The 18,309-nt window shown below is 40.4% G+C and overlaps 1 protein-coding gene across 3 annotated transcripts in view; it reads right to left on the bottom strand.

The window, feature by feature from the left end:
* LOC122057678 (serine/threonine-protein phosphatase BSL3-like) overlaps nucleotides 1–15,573 on the bottom strand; it is a 36,954-nt gene extending 21,381 nt beyond the window's left edge. Inside the window, exons 1-9 of one of the 3 annotated variants that reach the window (XM_042619876.1) lie at nucleotides 14,551–15,573; nucleotides 14,133–14,193; nucleotides 13,933–14,011; nucleotides 13,762–13,841; nucleotides 13,594–13,688; nucleotides 13,378–13,477; nucleotides 3,674–3,743; nucleotides 2,926–3,027; nucleotides 2,727–2,808 (exon numbers count right to left, since the gene is read on the bottom strand). In XM_042619876.1, the coding sequence (XP_042475810.1) occupies nucleotides 2,727–2,808; nucleotides 2,926–3,027; nucleotides 3,674–3,743; nucleotides 13,378–13,477; nucleotides 13,594–13,688; nucleotides 13,762–13,841; nucleotides 13,933–14,011; nucleotides 14,133–14,193; nucleotides 14,551–15,028 (1,147 nt within the window). In that variant the 5' untranslated portion in view covers nucleotides 15,029–15,573. The remainder of the gene's footprint in view (nucleotides 1–2,726; nucleotides 2,809–2,925; nucleotides 3,028–3,673; nucleotides 3,744–13,377; nucleotides 13,478–13,593; nucleotides 13,689–13,761; nucleotides 13,842–13,932; nucleotides 14,012–14,132; nucleotides 14,194–14,550) is intronic. The other 2 variants (XM_042619874.1, XM_042619875.1) reach the window with 2 other exon arrangements.
* Between the last annotated feature and the right edge of the window lie 2,736 nt (nucleotides 15,574–18,309).

The following is an 18,309-nucleotide window of genomic DNA, read 5'->3' as shown; positions in this document are numbered from 1 at the left end:
TGATCCCCTTTATAAGTGGGTCAAAGATCCAGGTGAACCATTGTCAAATGAGGTTGGGGGTCAGCCCAACAACCAGAATGTTTCACAGATGGGTGCTAATGTTGAGGACTATATAGCGACAAAGGGCAAAGTTCACTCACAGTCCCCCTATCCATTTGAGCCCCACGCTCATATTGGAGATGGTGAAGAACAGCAGTGGTCGCGTTCCTCACCGCAACTCAAACACCTGACCCAACCCAAGGCCATAATGGTGGTGGTGACCCAGTGATGATGATGATGATGATGGTGGTGGTGGTGATGGTGGTGGTGGTTGTGGTGGTGGTGGTGACGATGACATATAAGCTGACCTACTCAAGGAGGACCATATGCATCAGGACCCAAGGCCACATCCAGAACCACAGAGATTCACAGGGTGGAATCAGTTCACCCATACCATGCATTATGAGGATCAAGATTCAGGTGCTCAGAAAGGCTACACTGGAGGTCCACCCTAGCAGTTCAAACTAGACGAGGAGGCAGCTAGGGATTAGGACTGGGATTGGGATTGGGATTGGGATTGGGATTGGGATTGGGATTGGGATTGGGACTGGCATGGGCATGGAATATATAGAGCTTGTCTGGCACAATGGAAGCCATGAATTTGGGGGAGAGTAAAGGATCTAGGCATTGGCGTGCACCAAAATTCATAGACCCGAGCCCTAGTCCAGCACATCATGGTGATACTGGCTTCAAGAGTGTCGGATTAGCATCACATGTTGGGTATCCAGTGTATGGTTTATATGCTAGTGGACCATCCTTCGAGAGCACCGGTTCATTTGAATATGGTGGTGGGCATGGTGGATCTTCATCTTCAATTGGACATGGTGCTGGTTTAGGTGGTGGGTCATCTTTTGTCGACAGCATCTTCAGGTTTCCAGCCCGACCATGTTTTGCCACCATCACATCCTTTCGGTCTCGATGAGCCATGAGAGGGAAAACAAGGAAAGATGTTGGAACTTGTGAGATCTTCCCATTCTTTGAAGCATGAGTGATTCCCTGCAAACTTTGGAGTGAAATGAGTGGCTCCCTGTAAACCTTGGAATAAATCCAAGTTATGTGAAGCCAAGCCCCTTTCTCTTCTAATTCTTCTCTCATACGCTACCACCCTCTCTCCCTCTCCGGCTCTCCCCTGTTACTTTCTACCAGTCCCAATTTTCCCACTTTTGGCTTAAATTATAACCTCAAACACTAGGCCCACCAATTAACAATAAGGAGGCACTGAGGACATGTTCTTTGAAGTTTCGTACTAATTTAGCATTTGATCACCGCACTCCAACTCACGGGAAGTGAAGGAAGGTACTGACCTACCATGTACCATATACTAAATTTCCATTAATCCAAGAATGAATTTTCTGCACCTGTATTGGAAAATCTAATCATTTATGGCTGCTGTTAGATCTGTTTTCTGCATGTATGCTCTGAGTTTCGTGTTAGTAGACCTTCCCAAATCCAAATTCACTTAATCGTTACACTTGTCTTAGATTTCCCAAACCTGTCCTGTACCACTTAAGCTTCTGATTTCACTGTTCCGCTGCAACCCTAAACTCAATAGGATTAGTCCATAACTCAATATCAGACCATCTGATTTCAATCAGTTTTTGACGAGTTATTCTAGACTATTAAAGTGCGCATTCAACCAAAATTCCATTCCCATCTGAGTTGTTGATTGTCACTTATTGAATTTCTTCTAAGTCCGGTCTTTTTTGCTTCACTGCAATTCTGGTTTTCGAATGAGTTTCTGAACCTAATCCGTTAGATTCCTACAAACCCATCAAGATAATGTGTTGGACATCGCATAATGCTGCTATTACATCTCAAAAACAAAAGACAGGATCCTTTTGTCACATCCCATCCTGGCTTAAATGTATTGTTAATTGCTCATTATGTCCTCTAAGCTTGGCTAGAAGTTCCAAATACTGGATAATTTGGTTGCATCCCTTCCTAGCAGAAACTAAATATTCATTGCTCATAAAGTCATCGAAATTGGCCAAGCATCATTCCATTTGAAACTTTTGGGTGCATTCCATGGAGCATTGTCACATTTGCAGTGTTCTCAGTATCAGGAGGGACCACAAATAGAAGGATATTTAAAGAATCTAGAGAACCGGCTCACAAAAATAGTACTGTATGAGTGCTCATGAAAATATGACCATCATCTCACCAAAAAAATATTGGCAAGACTACCTTGGATGGTGATCTGCCCTTTAGTAGGAATTTGATTCACTTGAATATCTCTCTGTAGTAAGGCCTAATAGTTATAAAGTTTCCAATACCTGATGAAATATGTTTAGCAAATCCCCTACCCAGGGGGGAAGGTTGGGGAGCACTTCTATAAGATAACTGATTCAGTACTTGTTCTTCAACAACTACTCCAACCATTAGACACTATTTATCATTTCCATCCCACAGTACTCTATTAATAGCAAAAAAAGTATGAATATTAATTTGAAGGAGCCTGGCAGGTGGAGTAACATTAGAGCCAATGGGGCATAGTCCACGGATGACAACAGCAACTACAATAACCTCAAAGTTCTTCCACTTTGCCATCCCATGACCATGCTGTTAGCTATGTTCAGAATGACGCACTTTTTCTATGTCAACACATAAGATCAAAAGTTTCTCCATTATATGCAACAGATAAGTATTTCTCAAATATTTCTCTCAAATCAGCTGAGTTAAAATAGTACCTGCCACACTTGAGGAATCTTCCACCATACGACCACCGCCAAGGGCCCCTCCAGATACATGAAGCCGTGCATTAACAAAAACCTAGAAAGGGTAAATACGAACATTAAAAAAAAATATATCTACAAAGATCTAGCACAAAAAGGCATCTACACAGGAACGCTTATTATGAAAGGTTTAGTGACAATACTAGAAACTCACAGCGGCATGTTGATATCTAGGAGATGGTGAGACACCAGGAGCAATTGCCCATTCCCAACGACCATCCCGATGTTTGGCTAGACCATATGCACTTGCAAGTGGCTACAAGAACATAAAAATCAAATGGTTATTAATCACGGTGGAGAGATGCTCAAAAACCAGTACAAGAAGCGAAGACCTTAAATAAACACCGACTAGAAAGGCATTGACTGGAAGGAGAGGAAGGAGAAAAAAATTAATTAATTCAATATTGCTTTCCTCACCCAACAATATTGGCCCAGTAATAAGGCTTCATGTCAAAACACAACTAGACATTTGTGTATTTATGCTGACCTCAGATATGCCCCGATTTCTAACCCAACAGGTAAAAAATAAATAAATAAATGAAAATGAACAAACAAAACATTTATAAATATTTAGTTGGTCCCTCAGGGCTCAGAAAAGAGGCATATAGAGACCAGAATAGTGGCTTTTTATATCAGATAAAGCAATGAAGATCTCATTGACACTTCTTACTACGACCAGCAAGAAATATAGTTGTTTAATGTTTTGTTCAATTAAGGCAATGCAATTAGGTCCCGTTTATCTCACATGTACCCAAAATGCCAATTTTTTTGTTGAAGTAACAAAACAAGATTACTAAAAATTATACTATTGTCAACCTAATGAACTTTAGTGTCACAAAATGCCAAAAGAGGCAGGGGATTCTGTAAACAAAACATTGTTCAAGAGAGTCATTCCAGCTCACCACACTGTTTGCATCTCTCCCCCCACAAAGCAGAAGAAGACCATCAGAACGTGCACTTGCTGTGGCATACCTATTCAAGCATACAACGGAGAAGTCAAACCCCAATTGAAGCAGAATATTAAACTTTCAAAGAATCTTAGGATACCAAAAACATTAGGTCAATGCAGATCAACAATAACTACAAATTCACAAAAATGAATACAACCAAAGAAGCAAGCATCCATTAAAATCATTCTCATAGTATCTAGAACCAATTTGAAGTTCAGTTAAATTTTCCTTTTTTATTTCTGTTGGGTTTGGGGCTTTGGTGTGGAGTAAGTTCAAATATAATTCCTCTCCGGTGTCCCTAAGGACTCCAAGCTCCTTGACCTCACTGGTTTCTCCCTTGGTATCTTGCTTGTCAAATACTTGGGCCATTTTCTCATCTCCTCAAGGCTGACTGCTCATCATTGCACCCCCATGCTCGACAACATTCGCAAAAGGCTCCAACTTTGGAAAGGCAAGCTCCTCTCCTATGCTGGTCAATTGGAGCTCGTCAGATCTGTCCTCCAATCTTCCTACATTTATTAATCTGGCGTCTTCGCCCTCCCCAGGGCCACCATCAAGGCCATTGAATCCCTCTTCTACTATTTCCTCTTAAGGGGCAAAGAGTCTTCTAAATTCCTCCACCCCATCGATTGGCCCTCTGCCTGCCTCCCTAAAGCTGAGGGAGGGCTTGGCCTTAGAAGGATCAAAGATGCCAACTCGGCAGGTATCCTTAAACTCATCTGGAAGATTGCCTCGAAGAGCAAAGGCATCTAGGTCTCGTGGGTCTACTCTTCCCTCCTTGGCAAGGACTCCCTATGGACGGTGTCCCTCCCCCAAAGATGCCTCTAGGTGTGGAGGAAAATCCTCCTCGCTAGACCCCTTGCTATCCAATCCATCCGCTACAAGATTGGCAATGGCCTCTCCACTTCCCTTAGGCTTGACAATTGGCACCCCTCAGGTATTCTCCTTCTCCTGTTCGGCCCAAGGGCGGTCTACTCGTCCGGCATCCCAAAAGATTCTCACGTGTCCATCATTTCTGCAAACTCTTGGCACAGGCCAACCCCCCTAATCCTCTCCTCCACTTTTGGCCCACCCTCCGGATTCATCTCCTCCTCTGCTTGGCAACGGAACTCATTGCCTCTGGCACAAAATTATCTGGTTAAAATTCCATATCCCTCGTCACAGTTTCACCGTTTGGATAGGCCTATCTAACTATCTCCCAACCCAAGCTTTCCTCATCCACCGCCACATTCCCACCCCCTCTTGTTGCCTCTGCTGGAATGGATTGGAAAATACCAATCATTTTTCTTCGAATGCCCTTTCTCCCCTTTGGTCCTGAAAAAGGTCCTCACTCTTTGCTGGCCTTCCAGTAAAACCCCCTCCCCCCCTTTCTCGAGAATGGATTTGATAGACATGACCTTTGCTAGCAAGACCATCTGTGACACTGCCAGAAAACTCGCTTTTGGAGCTGCCATTAGCCACATTTGGATGAAGCGCAACCTCCATGGATGGACTTCCAACTCTAGATCTTTTGACAAGATTTGGAATGCCATATACTTCGAGGTCACCTCCAAACTTGCTCTCATGCCTCTCTCCCCTGTTTCCTAGTCCCCCAAAAACTCTCATATAGTCTCCTCTTGGGGCCTCCCCCAAGCCATACTCTCCCCCCCCCCTTCCCACTCTGGACAATAACATCCCCCCTTTTTTTCTTTTCTTCTTTCTCCTAAGTGTTGTATATCCCCCCCCCCTTTTTTTCCCCTCCTTGTTAATGAATTTCTTATTCACCCAAAAAAAAAATTTATTCAAATATAATTTACAAAATTTGAGCAATCAAGTATCTATGAAGGTTGTCTAATGCAGCAAAGGTAGTTTTTCCTCTTTTTTTTTTTTTTTTTTTTGGGGGGGGGGGGTTTGTTGGGTTGTTGGGGGGGGACTCTTTACATCTCTCTATTTACACAAATGAAAATAATTGAGTTATCCTACAATAAACCAAAAATAGAGTTAAAAATAAATACTGCCAGCATCTTAAGATAGAAATGACCAAATAGAATACTTGCTTTCAAAAAAAGATAAGGACCAAGTTTATCTTTACCCACAGTGGAGATTCCCTGTCTTTATTATTGCCATGATGTACACTAGCAACCTAGGGTCTGAAGGAAAACTACCACTTTGAGGTTCTTTTCTTCTTTTTTTTTTTCCCAATCTACTGACTCAAACATGTGTCATCATGGCTAAATAAGCATTCCCTGAAATTTCAGGACAAATTTTGACCTTTGGGCCATCAAAATGTACCAAATTCCCGTAAGATTTAGGTGGTGCATTTTAGCGAAATTCGGTGGTACATTACAGTGAGATTTCGACAGGGCTTTAAACAGGAATCTTGAACCATGACATCACTTACTTCATGAATTGTGAAACTTCTCATCATTTATAATATTTAAATATACAAAAATAATGGTTACCTAAAGTCAGGGCATACTGTAAATATATACAATATAGGATTATGTAATTCACAATATAAAGCATAAGTCGGTAAATGAAAATATAAGAACTTACAAGAAATGGAAGAGCTAAAATAATATGTGGAGGGCACAACTCCAGACCCGTTCAGGTTTCTGGGGTTGATTAATTCAAAGTTCGGAAAGACAATGCAGAAAGAGTAAGACATAACTTCCCACATGTATCTTGTAGATACTTGCAATTGCAGTTTTGCAATTAAAGAAAAGAGAATTAGTGGTTTGCAGCTGCAGTTTTGGTTTGAACATAGATAAGAGGCAACAGCCAAGTTTTCTAGTCCCTGACTTGCAGCAGTGACAAAGCAGGCATGAAAACCTCTTTTTTCCCTCGTGACCTCTTTATCCACTTACTTATTTCCTTTCAGTTTTCTTTTCTATTATTTCCCTTGCTGACTGCCATCTCCATGTAAGTGTTGGTCCATGTTTAACACAAGCCAACACAAGAATCTCCCACTAAAAATCTGTGCCAGAGAAATCATTGGGCCCAATAACCCGTCAAATCATTTTGCATGGATCCTCGCGCTCGTCCTTGCTTGGAATCTCCATGTAACCATCCCCATTAAGTTGGGATAAGGTTTTGGATGTTGTTGTTGTAGAGAAATCATAGGGCCCAAGTGCATTTTTGCGAAATCCTAAGATCCCTTGGAGACCAACCACCAAATTAAATTTAAAATTTCATTTCAGGAAGGAGCATGCCCTGTATTAGTGTATTCTCATTCAGCAAGTCCACACATAAAAGTTCTACCACCATATAGAAAATACTTTGCAATACCAATAACACTTTCTTATTCATAACCATAGCATGAAAGTATGCACCACAGTAAGTTCCCTCTAATGGATACCCCTTCATCCCAAAAGGTTTCCATCCCTCCCAGTTCTGTCATCCCTATCCTCTCATCCATGAAAAACTTAACCTGCAAATGCATCTTCTAAATAACAAAATAATACTACTACTACCACCAATCAAAAAATTATGTTCCCTTTCAAACCAATCCCCCACTAGATTGTGTTACACAATCTCTAAGAACCAAAAAGAAACCAATATCCACAATGTCTTCATGCATTTCCAACATATATTTCAGTTATCCACTTCAAGCAACCTGTCCACATACCTTGGTATAACTCATTCGCAAGAATGATAACAGCCCATTCACACTAATCCAACACCAATGAGAACCACCACCACCCCAACGCAAAAGTAAATTTCATTAACTAAGGGGTTCTGATTTTGGAAATTTGTTGTCATAACCCTTAGTTAAAAAGTTTTAATTTGAGACACATGCTTCATCCACCAAAAAAAGATATAATGCAAAGAGCGTAAGAAAAAACCAACTGCAATCCGCAACCCCAACAACCACAATTTCAAGTGATTCAAAAAATCCTGTACCTCCATACACCAGCTTACTGGTAGGCATCCATCTCAATGTGAAACAGACACCACCAATGACAAGGTCTAGTAAATATTGTAAGATTATGTTTCCAATATCTTACACTTGTCGACCTTCCTCTGTTCTACAACCATTGGACTCGATCACCTCGTGGCCTTGCCCAGTATGCCATCTAGTCTCATACTAAAAATATCCTTCTCTATTCACCACCACCACCACCACCACCCCCACCCCCGCAAAAAAAAAAAAAAAATCTTCACTATAATCAGATGGAAAAGAAATACACCACCAACAGTGAGGACAGAAGCATAAAAGGTACACAAAAATGTGCACATAAACTAGTCCCAAAAAACACTAACATCATATGCAACAGAATTCACCCCTCAAATTTCTGGCAAGAGAAAGACCAAACCATGATAGGTATTATCTACAAACAGAACTGTAATAAAGAAATAGATGTCGCCAAAAAAAAGGGACCACTAAGCACATATTTTGCAAGAGAACGAACACAAAATAACTAAAAGTCCCAACCCAAAACATGATCAGAATAAATACATTCCACGATTAATTTCTTAAAAATATTCACTAACTTCCAATAAAATGTATCCCATAATAAAAGTTCTAGATATATAAAAATGAATTTCTTTAAGATTTCATCAACAGCTTCCAAGTACTAGTATCATAAGAAGTCATAATTAAGTGTAGATGCCTATTTCCTCCCGTAATATTCCTTAAGACTCATTGATCCCTACTAAACTGCAAACCCATTTCCAAATAAAGCATGCTTCAAATTCAAACTCTTCAGTGGTTCAGCCCCAACAAACCACCTTATTGCCATTTTCCAATTCCCCAGATGGCCTTTCTTCTTATCATCGATTCATCCTACAAAGAAAATCAACAGCATTTTCTCAATAGTCTTCCCAGAAATACAAGCATTCTAAATGGGGACATAGAATAATTTGGCAGATTAGCAAGAGCACTCCAAAGAAATTTTATTCTCCCTTTCAATGAAACATGTCTCCTCTTCCAACTTGCCTCTCTTCCCCTTTCTAAGAGAACACCCCAACACAGTAATAGCCCTAATGGAGTAACGCAGGAGCGACCTGAGATGCCAAAAAGATGGATAGAATTTTCTCCACAGATAAATACACCTGACTTTGTACAGGGACAAATTGGAGTTTCCTCAGTTCCAAGGGCCAAAGTTTTAATTTCTGCTTATTTAAATCAGGGGTCAATCTAGCTATTAGTGGGTCATTTTGTCAACATCGATTAGGATTGTTGGGTTTAAAATACTCTAGTTTATTGTTAAGGTTGTGGTTAGCAAGTTAGTTAAGTAACATTGTTAAAATCGTAAGCAGGGAAGATAAGCTAGTTGTCTTGATTTCATACTAATTACCAAGGTAATAAGTCCCAGTAGGATCCATCACAAACTCGAACAAGACTTAGAACAGATCAAATTCAACAGTAAGAACAGATCTGAAAATAGACTTAGATTTGGGTCGAAACTTGCATAAATTGCATCCCACCAAATAGGGCTCCGTTGAGGCAGAAATTTGGATGGAATGGAGATCCCATATGGGGGAACAAACTATCAAAAATTGAGGAAGTTCTTCCAGCCAGATTGAGACTTATGCTGGTTGTAAGAAAAATGAAACCTTTGGTGAATCTTCAAGAACTTGAGCTAGAAGCGTCGGATGATCCAAAAATTTGGATAGAGTGGTCCTCCTAAGGTCCTCAACAAACCCTCAAAATCCTGCAGCAACCATAGATCTGACCTGGAAGTTACGCACTCGAAATTCTTCCCAGGAAAACCCTGTAACTTGAATCGATAGCCTTTGTGTGTGTTCTAATCAGAAATCTTAGAGTGCTTCACTCTGACTTTTTTTTTTTTATGAATAAACAATTCATTACCAAGAGAAGAAGAATATACAAGGGAAGAGGGGGGAGCAAAGGGAGAGCCAAGGTGCCGGAATCCAAGAAGCCATCAAGTGGGGGGGATGAAGTCAACCTGCAGGTTCCATGAAGCAATGATGTGAGAATTTCTTGGGGTGGAGGGGACCGGGGCGGGTCTGAAGGAATGAAGCTTTAGACGTGACATCAAAGTAAATAGCCTTCCAAATCTTATCCGGAGAATGGGATTTGGAAGTCCATCTACGAATGTTACGTTCCATTAAGAGGTGGTTAACAGTGGCGGCAAATGCTAATTTGCCTATGGAATCATAAATAGAGGACCCAGAGAATGTCATATCAATCTAGTTCCACTCTCTGTCAAAAGGGAGAATGGATCTTCTGGTCGGCCAGCATTTGGACAGGACAGTTTTCCAGATGAGGGAAGAAAGGGGACAAGAGAAGAAGAGGTGAGGAATGTCTTCTATACCCAAGGGGCAGGGGCAGAAATAGCAGGCAGGGTTGGCTGGGATATGACGATGGATGAGAGGATTGAGTGGGCAGGCAATTTGACAGGCAGCGCCAAAGAGTAAAGCTATGGCGGGGGATGTGCCCTTTAAACCAAACCACCTTGTGCCACGGAAGAACCAGGGAGGGGCTTCGAATGAAAGACTAGGCGGAAGCGGAAGAGAAGGTTTCATTAGAGGAGGGGAGCCTGATGCACTTGTCTGCCCTTCCTCTGAGGCTAGGGTGAAGAGGAGGGAGGGAAGACCACAGGTCAAGAAGGGGAGAGGATGAGAATAGAAAAAGAAAGAAAGGGAAGAGGGTGAGAATCGATTGTAGAAGAAAGGGGGTAGGGGAATGGCTATCTCAACCTGGGTCTCTCACCCTCAGCTCTCTCAGTTGATGAACAAACCTTTCGCAAGTCAAGTAGTAAGCATAGCTCACAAACAATTCATTAATCAATCCATGTCTTTGTGTTACAGCAATTCCTTTTTATATAGTATAGGTTAAGAACTCAATACATGGTAAGAAACTAAAATAAGAAACAAACTAAAATTAGAAACCTATTGACTTAAGACACAAACTTCCTAACAAAATAGTAACTTGCTCACTAAGAAAGAAACAAAGGACATAACTAGACTTCTAGAATACTCAAATTATAGAAACCTAATATTCATAATGACTAAGAAACATAAAATAACTACTAATCCTGTATAGGTCTTAAATCCCCAATATTTGGGCTTATAGAATTGACCCATCACAAAAGTAGTAAACCCAAAAATATAAGCCCATGGACCATACAACCCGTTGGACACTCAAAATAACACATTTTAGTCCATTCTTGGTCTAGTTCGATGGCTAAAGTAGAGAACTAGAATTGCACCAAAATAGAAATATGTCCCAAGAACCAGACCACACCTGACCAGGCAGTCTCTCACAGTAGTTGAATCTCACAACCCATCTGGAATGGTTTTGGCCTTGCTCCTGCGATCTACATCATGTCTTTTTGCCAAAGTCCTTATTAGATTAGTCTTTTGCTTTCTATAAATACATTGAAACCCCCCTCCCCAAATGATTGAGTTTTGTTAATGGATTGGTTTGATTTGTTTTGTGGCTTCTCTCTCTCTCTCTCTCTCAAAACTCAATTCATGTTTCTCTACCTCACCTTCCTCCCATAATGTCTCCCATACCTTGACTCCAACCTCTCCCTTGTTCCATCACTTCCCTCCACTTCACCCTATCAACTTACCAAACATAAGCCCTAAAAACTTTTAGATCTCTTCATATTTTACTAATTCCTATTAAATCTGAACCATTAAGACTTTTAGATCAGATCCAAATTATATCAGCCTTAAAAACATAAACTTATATTTATGTTCCAGCACCCACAAGCTACTCAATCTGACCAATATCATGGAGGCCCAGTGGGGAACTACTGGAGCACCTGAGATGATTTGCTGCCTAGCACTGTGAAAGAAAGAAAAGAGTGAGATTGACGTCTAAAGTAAAGTGCTAGCCAGCAAGCATTCCTTTAGCCATGAATCCGATTTGGGGAGCATATAAACAGTTCCACGCAATGACATTTGAGGAATCCAGGGACAACTACTTTACTTCTATTGGCTCTAAGCCTAGTTCTTCCAAGCAAGAAAGCATCTCCTAGCCTAGGGATCGAAGCTTCTGTTTCTATGAGAATCCCACCCAGATGAAAGATCATATGTGATGCCTCGAGTTGCTTTGTGAAAAGTAGGATAGCATGCCATAGAAGCCTCCCATTGACGTAAAGGGAGGGCGAGGGGCAAAAGCCGTTGGTCGCCTATAAAGGTTGAATCTACTATCGCCTGCCAGCTCATTCAATATCTCTCACTCCCAGGGTTGAGCTCCTGACTGGAGCAAGAGGGGCAAGGCATTAAGGAAAGCTGCTTCCATCTCCAGTAATGGGAGTTGGTGAAGTGAAATATTTTGGAGTAGCCGTAATGGAAGAACTCGTGGCTTGGTTTTCGTTTTTCGGCCTAATATGACATCACTTAATTTCATAAAGTTCATCTTCAAACCAAAATGGATTCAAAAACCAGGAGATATCCACCCACATGGCATACTTAATCAAAAAACGGCCCTAAGAAAAGGTAGTTTTGTCCACATACTGTGAACCGAGAGATACTTCACACCCCATCACTCACCAAAAATACCTTTCCGCACACCCCATCATTCAAAAGAAAAAAACCCGTCCATGGTTAGCCAGCTCCTTACTTAGTAGCCAAGTATTAATTAGGCTTAAGAATTTTGTTTTAAATTCTTCCTATTTCAGTTTAATCATCATATGCCAATTGCTATCAAAACCTCAGGCTCCTCAGATTTATCCATTGGTAGAAAATTTCATTATTTCAGCAGACAACTTTCAATTAGGTTATCCTACTAGGTGTCACCTCTCTACACAGCGATCAAGTTAAAGTCCATCGCCCTCAGCTGTGCATTAGATAGAGGAGATCTCGTATGTATCATGATAAAAGAACAATAAATGAAAGGATTACTTGTCCAACTAATGAACTTTGTGAGCTACTGATGACCATTAAAAATTGAGGCAATCAATGAATGAATGAAATGATTCGGGTCAATTGGACTGACAAATCCGGGCTACAGGCCAACTCACTTAGCGCACCATCAAATTGATGGTTTGGAACTTTGGAATAGTGAGTAGTCCGCCAAGTAGAGGGGCAAAGCCCAATCATTAAGGTTTGAGTATGCTCAACTGAACGGTTAGGTTTTTTGCTTTTTCTTCTTTACATTTTTTTATCAGCAATATTTGTATTGATAATATATGCAAATATAAACCAAAGAATAAAAACACTCAAGTCATTTATCATTACATTGCCATGTACATATGCAGAATCAGTAAATTCAAAAAGACCCACATTAAAGTCTAAAACAAGAAACAAGAGCTTAAAAGTATCACGCAGAACCAAATATTGGAGTTGCAAGGAGCACAAGTTTCATGTCAAGGGTAACTGAAGGCGCATAGAGTCCATTTTTGTGCTATTTCATGCACATTTTTCAAGATCCAACAAACCCCCCCCCCCAAAAAAAAAAGATCGTACAAGACAAAATACGCGTGAAATGTACACAAAAGATGAAACTAAAACACACAACCTTTTAAACCTAAAACCTCTAAGATGAAAACTTCCACACGACAATTGGTACAACAAAACCATATGAACTTGTTCCCTTGCACAACATATCAATGTTGAATGTTCAATAACTTTTTTATACACATATTTGGTCAGGCTCAAACAAACAAATAGAACAGCACATAAAAAAAAAATTGAGAATGCACCACAATGGATTTAGATTGTATCAGGATCAACCTCAGAGGAGCAAAGAAACTCACATGCATGGAGGCGGACCTTCACCTTCTGGCTCCAATTTCCGCCACTCATAAGGCTTAGCAGCTGTGTCCAGGGCCCAAACATCAGCTAAAGGTCGCTTTCCTGGGAACATAAACCAAAATTTTAAATCTATATATCGACCTAATCCTCAAAACATGGACATCTATTCAGTGTAAACCACATGCGAAAAACCCATGCTAAGAGAGAAGGTTGAGTACCATCATTTCCACCAATTGCTAGGAGGAATCTTTGCCCAACAAGAGCCATTACATGTCCATAACGTGGGCCTGGGCCAGGACCTTGGACAACCACCCTACAGAAAGAGAAAAACTCTTAAAGCCAGTAATAAAAGACAGGTAATCAGAACTACAGGGTAGGAACCTAACCTGTGCCATCGAGGTCGTTGTTGTGTAAGGTCCAAAACATGGAGATCCTCTGCAGACAGACCAGCTGGACCAATTCCCCCCTGAGCCAAACCAAGTATAACAAAAATGAGTTAATTTTGCAACTGAGTTAACCAACATGTATATACTAGCACATATTTAGCCCTGTGATACCTGAATAACCACCATAGTACCGACGGCAGTCGCCACATGTGCTGCTCTTGGTGATGGTTGTTCTCCAAGAGGTGTAAGCCTGCAAATAAGGAGCATATCAACATTTTGAAATTTAAGGAAGGCTAAAAAGGATGTACAAAAGCATGGACTCAGGGATACTCACTACCTACTAAGACTATGACCTTTGTTAATGAACTTACCGGGACCATTTATTTGACAATACATCATAGCAGTGCACGTCCGCAGTGGCACCAGCTAGACCTGCAGTTCAATAACAGTACTACTCATAAAGGGGACGAAACACAGAATAATACCCAGCAAGAACCCCAAAAGGCAAAGCTTCATTCAAGAAAAGTTAACCCCTTTGTCTGTCTTTAGTTTGCCCCCCTATCTCTTTCAAAATATGCCAAGGAATTATAGCAACCAATGACAGAAGCAAGCCCTTCCAATTCACATTTCATATGTTTCGTACGCTGATACTTGCAAGTTAAATTAGACCAAAGCTGTGAGCCTGCGCCTACATTAGGGTTCTTTTGCATCAACATGAAGACTACAGTACAGCCAAAATTCGGAACAGAAAATCAATCAAGAAATGAAATGTTGGGTCAAAAGACATACGGATGCCAGCACTTCCCGCAGACGAAGGAGGTCCAGACGCCGCAGGATTGCCTTCAAGAGCAGTGGCACCACCAAACAGAATAAGCCGAGGCCCGATGTAACCAGACGTTCCTTCCTCCCCAACTGCAGCAACCGCGGTCAACGTGTGACCACACCTAGACCCCGGCCCATCCTCTTTCTTCTCAATTACCGCATTAACGACCGCATAAGTTGGAGCAGGCCTCGGTCCTGCTACCGAAGCTGCCTGCACCTGAGGCTGTTGCGGCTGTAGCTGTGTCGACTGCTGCTGTTGCTGCACCTGAGGCGATTGCGGTTGTGTCTGTGATTGTGGAGACACTGAAGCGGCCGATTGCTCTGCTGCATCGAGCGACAGCTCTCCGTGTTTGTCCATAGACGAGATCGCTCCGCCCACCGGTGATTCGGGGTTCTGTCCAGGACCTTGATCGGTCTCAGACGCCATAGACGAATCAACATCCATCGCTTCTCGCCTTCGATACTATCCTCAACTACAAGATCGGAGCTATCGTTCCGCCGGATTAGCATTTCTTCGAAGAATCCCCATCAACATATTGAATCAGAGCAAAATTCCGATTCACTCCGATAAGAAGGGCAATCAGAGCCTCTCGGATCGCCGATTCAACGAGAACAGAATAATAGTATTTGAGAGATTGAAAGAAACGACAAAGATCAAAAAGAGAAAACTTAGGTTTTCTTCCTCTCTCTATTTCCTCTTTCTTTTCTCGAAGGGGTCGAGAAATAATAACTGGGAGACGGAGAAAACTCAAATGACCTTCCTCGGTGGCAAAGGACAACAAACGAAAGCCCCGCCTCTCTCTCTCTCTCTTACCTTACCTTACCTTACCTTACCTTGATCATCCGGTGGTGATATGTACGGCCCACAACTCCGACGAAAGCGAGGAACGCCGTCAGATGGCCTTGGCGACGACAGAAATGAGAACTTTTGTTACCGGCTAAACCATGATTGGATTCTATTAATAACGGTGATTACCGGTTCACCCACGCCTTCACAAATATGTAAACTATGAAGGGCGGATAGATACATATGAGCTGGTGGAAATTGGAAGGCTAGAAAAGCTCTTATTATTTTTTCCCAAATTATTATTTATTAGTATAAATATCCAACTATGTCATCAAATCACACGCTTCCACGTGATCTGTTCCACTATCAGTCACTTGGAGGAATCTATGAAAGCTCTTATGAACACGTGGCAGCTTGTAGAGAATCATCTCACTGCCTAGCGAAAGGGTCACACAAGGAAGGACCAAATCCCAAACAATGGTGGATCTTGCCATTAATAAAATATAGGTATCAATGTCCGTTAATTAATGCTTTCTTATTGTGAAAATGGATACCTCATGGATCGATCTGAGTCGTCCATTTGGTTTAACTTTTTGACTTTTTGAGTCTTGGGCTTGATCCCTATAGAAGACTATAAGATATTGTAAAATAAGGAAATGACAAGTGGCAGTGTTTTAGAGAGAGAGAGATAAACGATACCATTTTCCCTAAATATATATATATGTAACATGTACATATAGAGAGAGAAAGAACCGTTGGAATGTTTCGGTCCTTTGGACAGTGACTTTATTGATTGACGAGTGTCAAAAGGACAGCATATAAAGTTTCTCATTTGTCTATGTTTTAGTTGTTTACGATTGAGTCGTCGCCGAAATATTTATTGTCTCGCCAATCGAGGATGCTTTGACTTATATTTAGGTACACTAAACTATCACTTTGTTAATTACCAGAGTGAGTCCAATAAACTGTCGACTCATCGGAGTTGAGATGAATTTGCATTATTTACCTTCGGTTAGTAATAAGAAAATATTGTTTTACTTTGTTGAGAAAATTACATGTATCACGTTAAAAATATATATATATATATATAACATGTGAGGGTCAAAAATTACACATATTATTTCTATTTTACTAAATTTATAAGAGTAATTCATTCCGTTAGTAGGATCTATTATTTGATAATGTCAGCCCGTTAAACTTTGATAAATGGTCAAACTACATTTGAAGAAAGGTAAAATAGTAAGTTACACCTTCATTCAATAAACACCCAAATCGCTAACTTAGGGCTCCAAACTTTTTGTTTCAAACCTGTGACAACCTACAAGGTGAGCTCAAAAGCTTTGAGAATGGAGCTCCGATGATCTACAATCTGCCATCTAATGAATTACAACTGAGTGCTCTCAAAGTACCATTAGATCTCAAGGTTCAACTTTTATCACCTAAGTCAATGCAAGAGGAAAAAAAAAAAGCCAAGGAATTCCAAGAAGGCAGCAAAAGAGTGTTCGATGATGATAGTCAACCTTAGAGTTATTAGATCTGAAAATTGGTTGGAGCATTACTTGAATGTTAAGAACTCTCTGTATTTTTTTTTTTTTTTTTTTTTTGGTAGGAAGAACACTTTGTATTGATTTAACAAAAAAGGGACTTCTAATGTTGTGGTTTGGGAGTTGGTTTTTGTGGTTTTCATGATGATGTGTTTTCTTCTAACTTATATGGCACCTCTTGTGTGTGATGGAATTAAACTTATATTAATGATGATGTTTGTGGTTCCCTGTATTGGATGTTGAAATGAGTTTTAAATTCAGATGTGCATTTTTTTGTGGTGCTACTGCCAATCTTGCAAAACAATAACAATTTCATTAATAGCAGGGATCAAATACATTAACTTCTCCTTGATAAGTTAACTTAATAAGTTCCACTCAAATATACAAGAATAACAACAAGCATGACTATTACAATATGACCCATCATAACCATTATCTTCTTCACATCACTGATCCCTTCCATCAACCTTTGCAACTCTTCCTTCAACTGTTGAAATGTGTGTTTTTTTTGTCGATGGCATAGTGTATCTCTAGTTACTGCTCGATGACATCTTTTATCTGCAAAATAGACATAAGAGAAGAGAAAATGATTATATGGAGGTCTTAGTGCTGATAAAACATGGGAATAGAGAATGTAAAAGAGCAAAGCATTAAGTTTATTTTATTTTGTACTACCAAGAACTAATGGCTATTGCCCCTCACTCCCATCTATAGTTCAATTCCATGTTGCCATTACTCTCCCTCTCTCCATCTCATTACACATTATCCCATTTGCACGAAAGAGACTATAAGATCAAGCATTAAGTTCAAGAAAAAAAAAAAGGGCTCAGAATCAAGCGTCTATGTAACTTTAATGCTTATAGCCAGACTAGCAAAGTGTATTAAAAAAAGTAGCACAGGTTTTAAAATAAATTGGATTAAAATCAAGACAGGGGTACAATATCTGTACAAACAAGAGTGGAGAAGATATAGTAAGCTTTTCAATAAGTAAAAGAATCGGTGAAGTTGTCTTCTTGGATTGTTCTCATATCTCTGTTTCTTCATAGGCAAGTGGTTTTGTTGTGCTAAATTTCATCTATTGTACTTGCTCCCATGAGCTAGGCAATTCATCCAAAGTTGTTAGCTCAATAAACCATGAACCTTGTCTAAATTAGACCTCAGTTCTAGTTTTTATTTGCTTTGTAATTCTTGCAGCTGTACTTTAAGCCCAAGAACTTATCTACATCAGCTATCTCATTTTTTATTTTATGCAAGCTGCTTATTATTAGATATTCATATGTAGATCTTGTGTTAAAGATCCACTATTAACTGGGTTTTGGCATTACAGTTCAAGCCCTATGGAAGCTGTGACCTGTTGGTGATTGTTTGAGATTTTAAATGTAACCGTAAGCGTAT

The sequence above is a fragment of the Macadamia integrifolia genome, chromosome 12, assembly GCF_013358625.1.
Source record: "Macadamia integrifolia cultivar HAES 741 chromosome 12, SCU_Mint_v3, whole genome shotgun sequence".
NCBI classification, from domain to species: Eukaryota; Viridiplantae; Streptophyta; class Magnoliopsida; order Proteales; family Proteaceae; genus Macadamia; species Macadamia integrifolia.
This window is presented reverse-complemented; position numbering and strand designations above follow the sequence as displayed.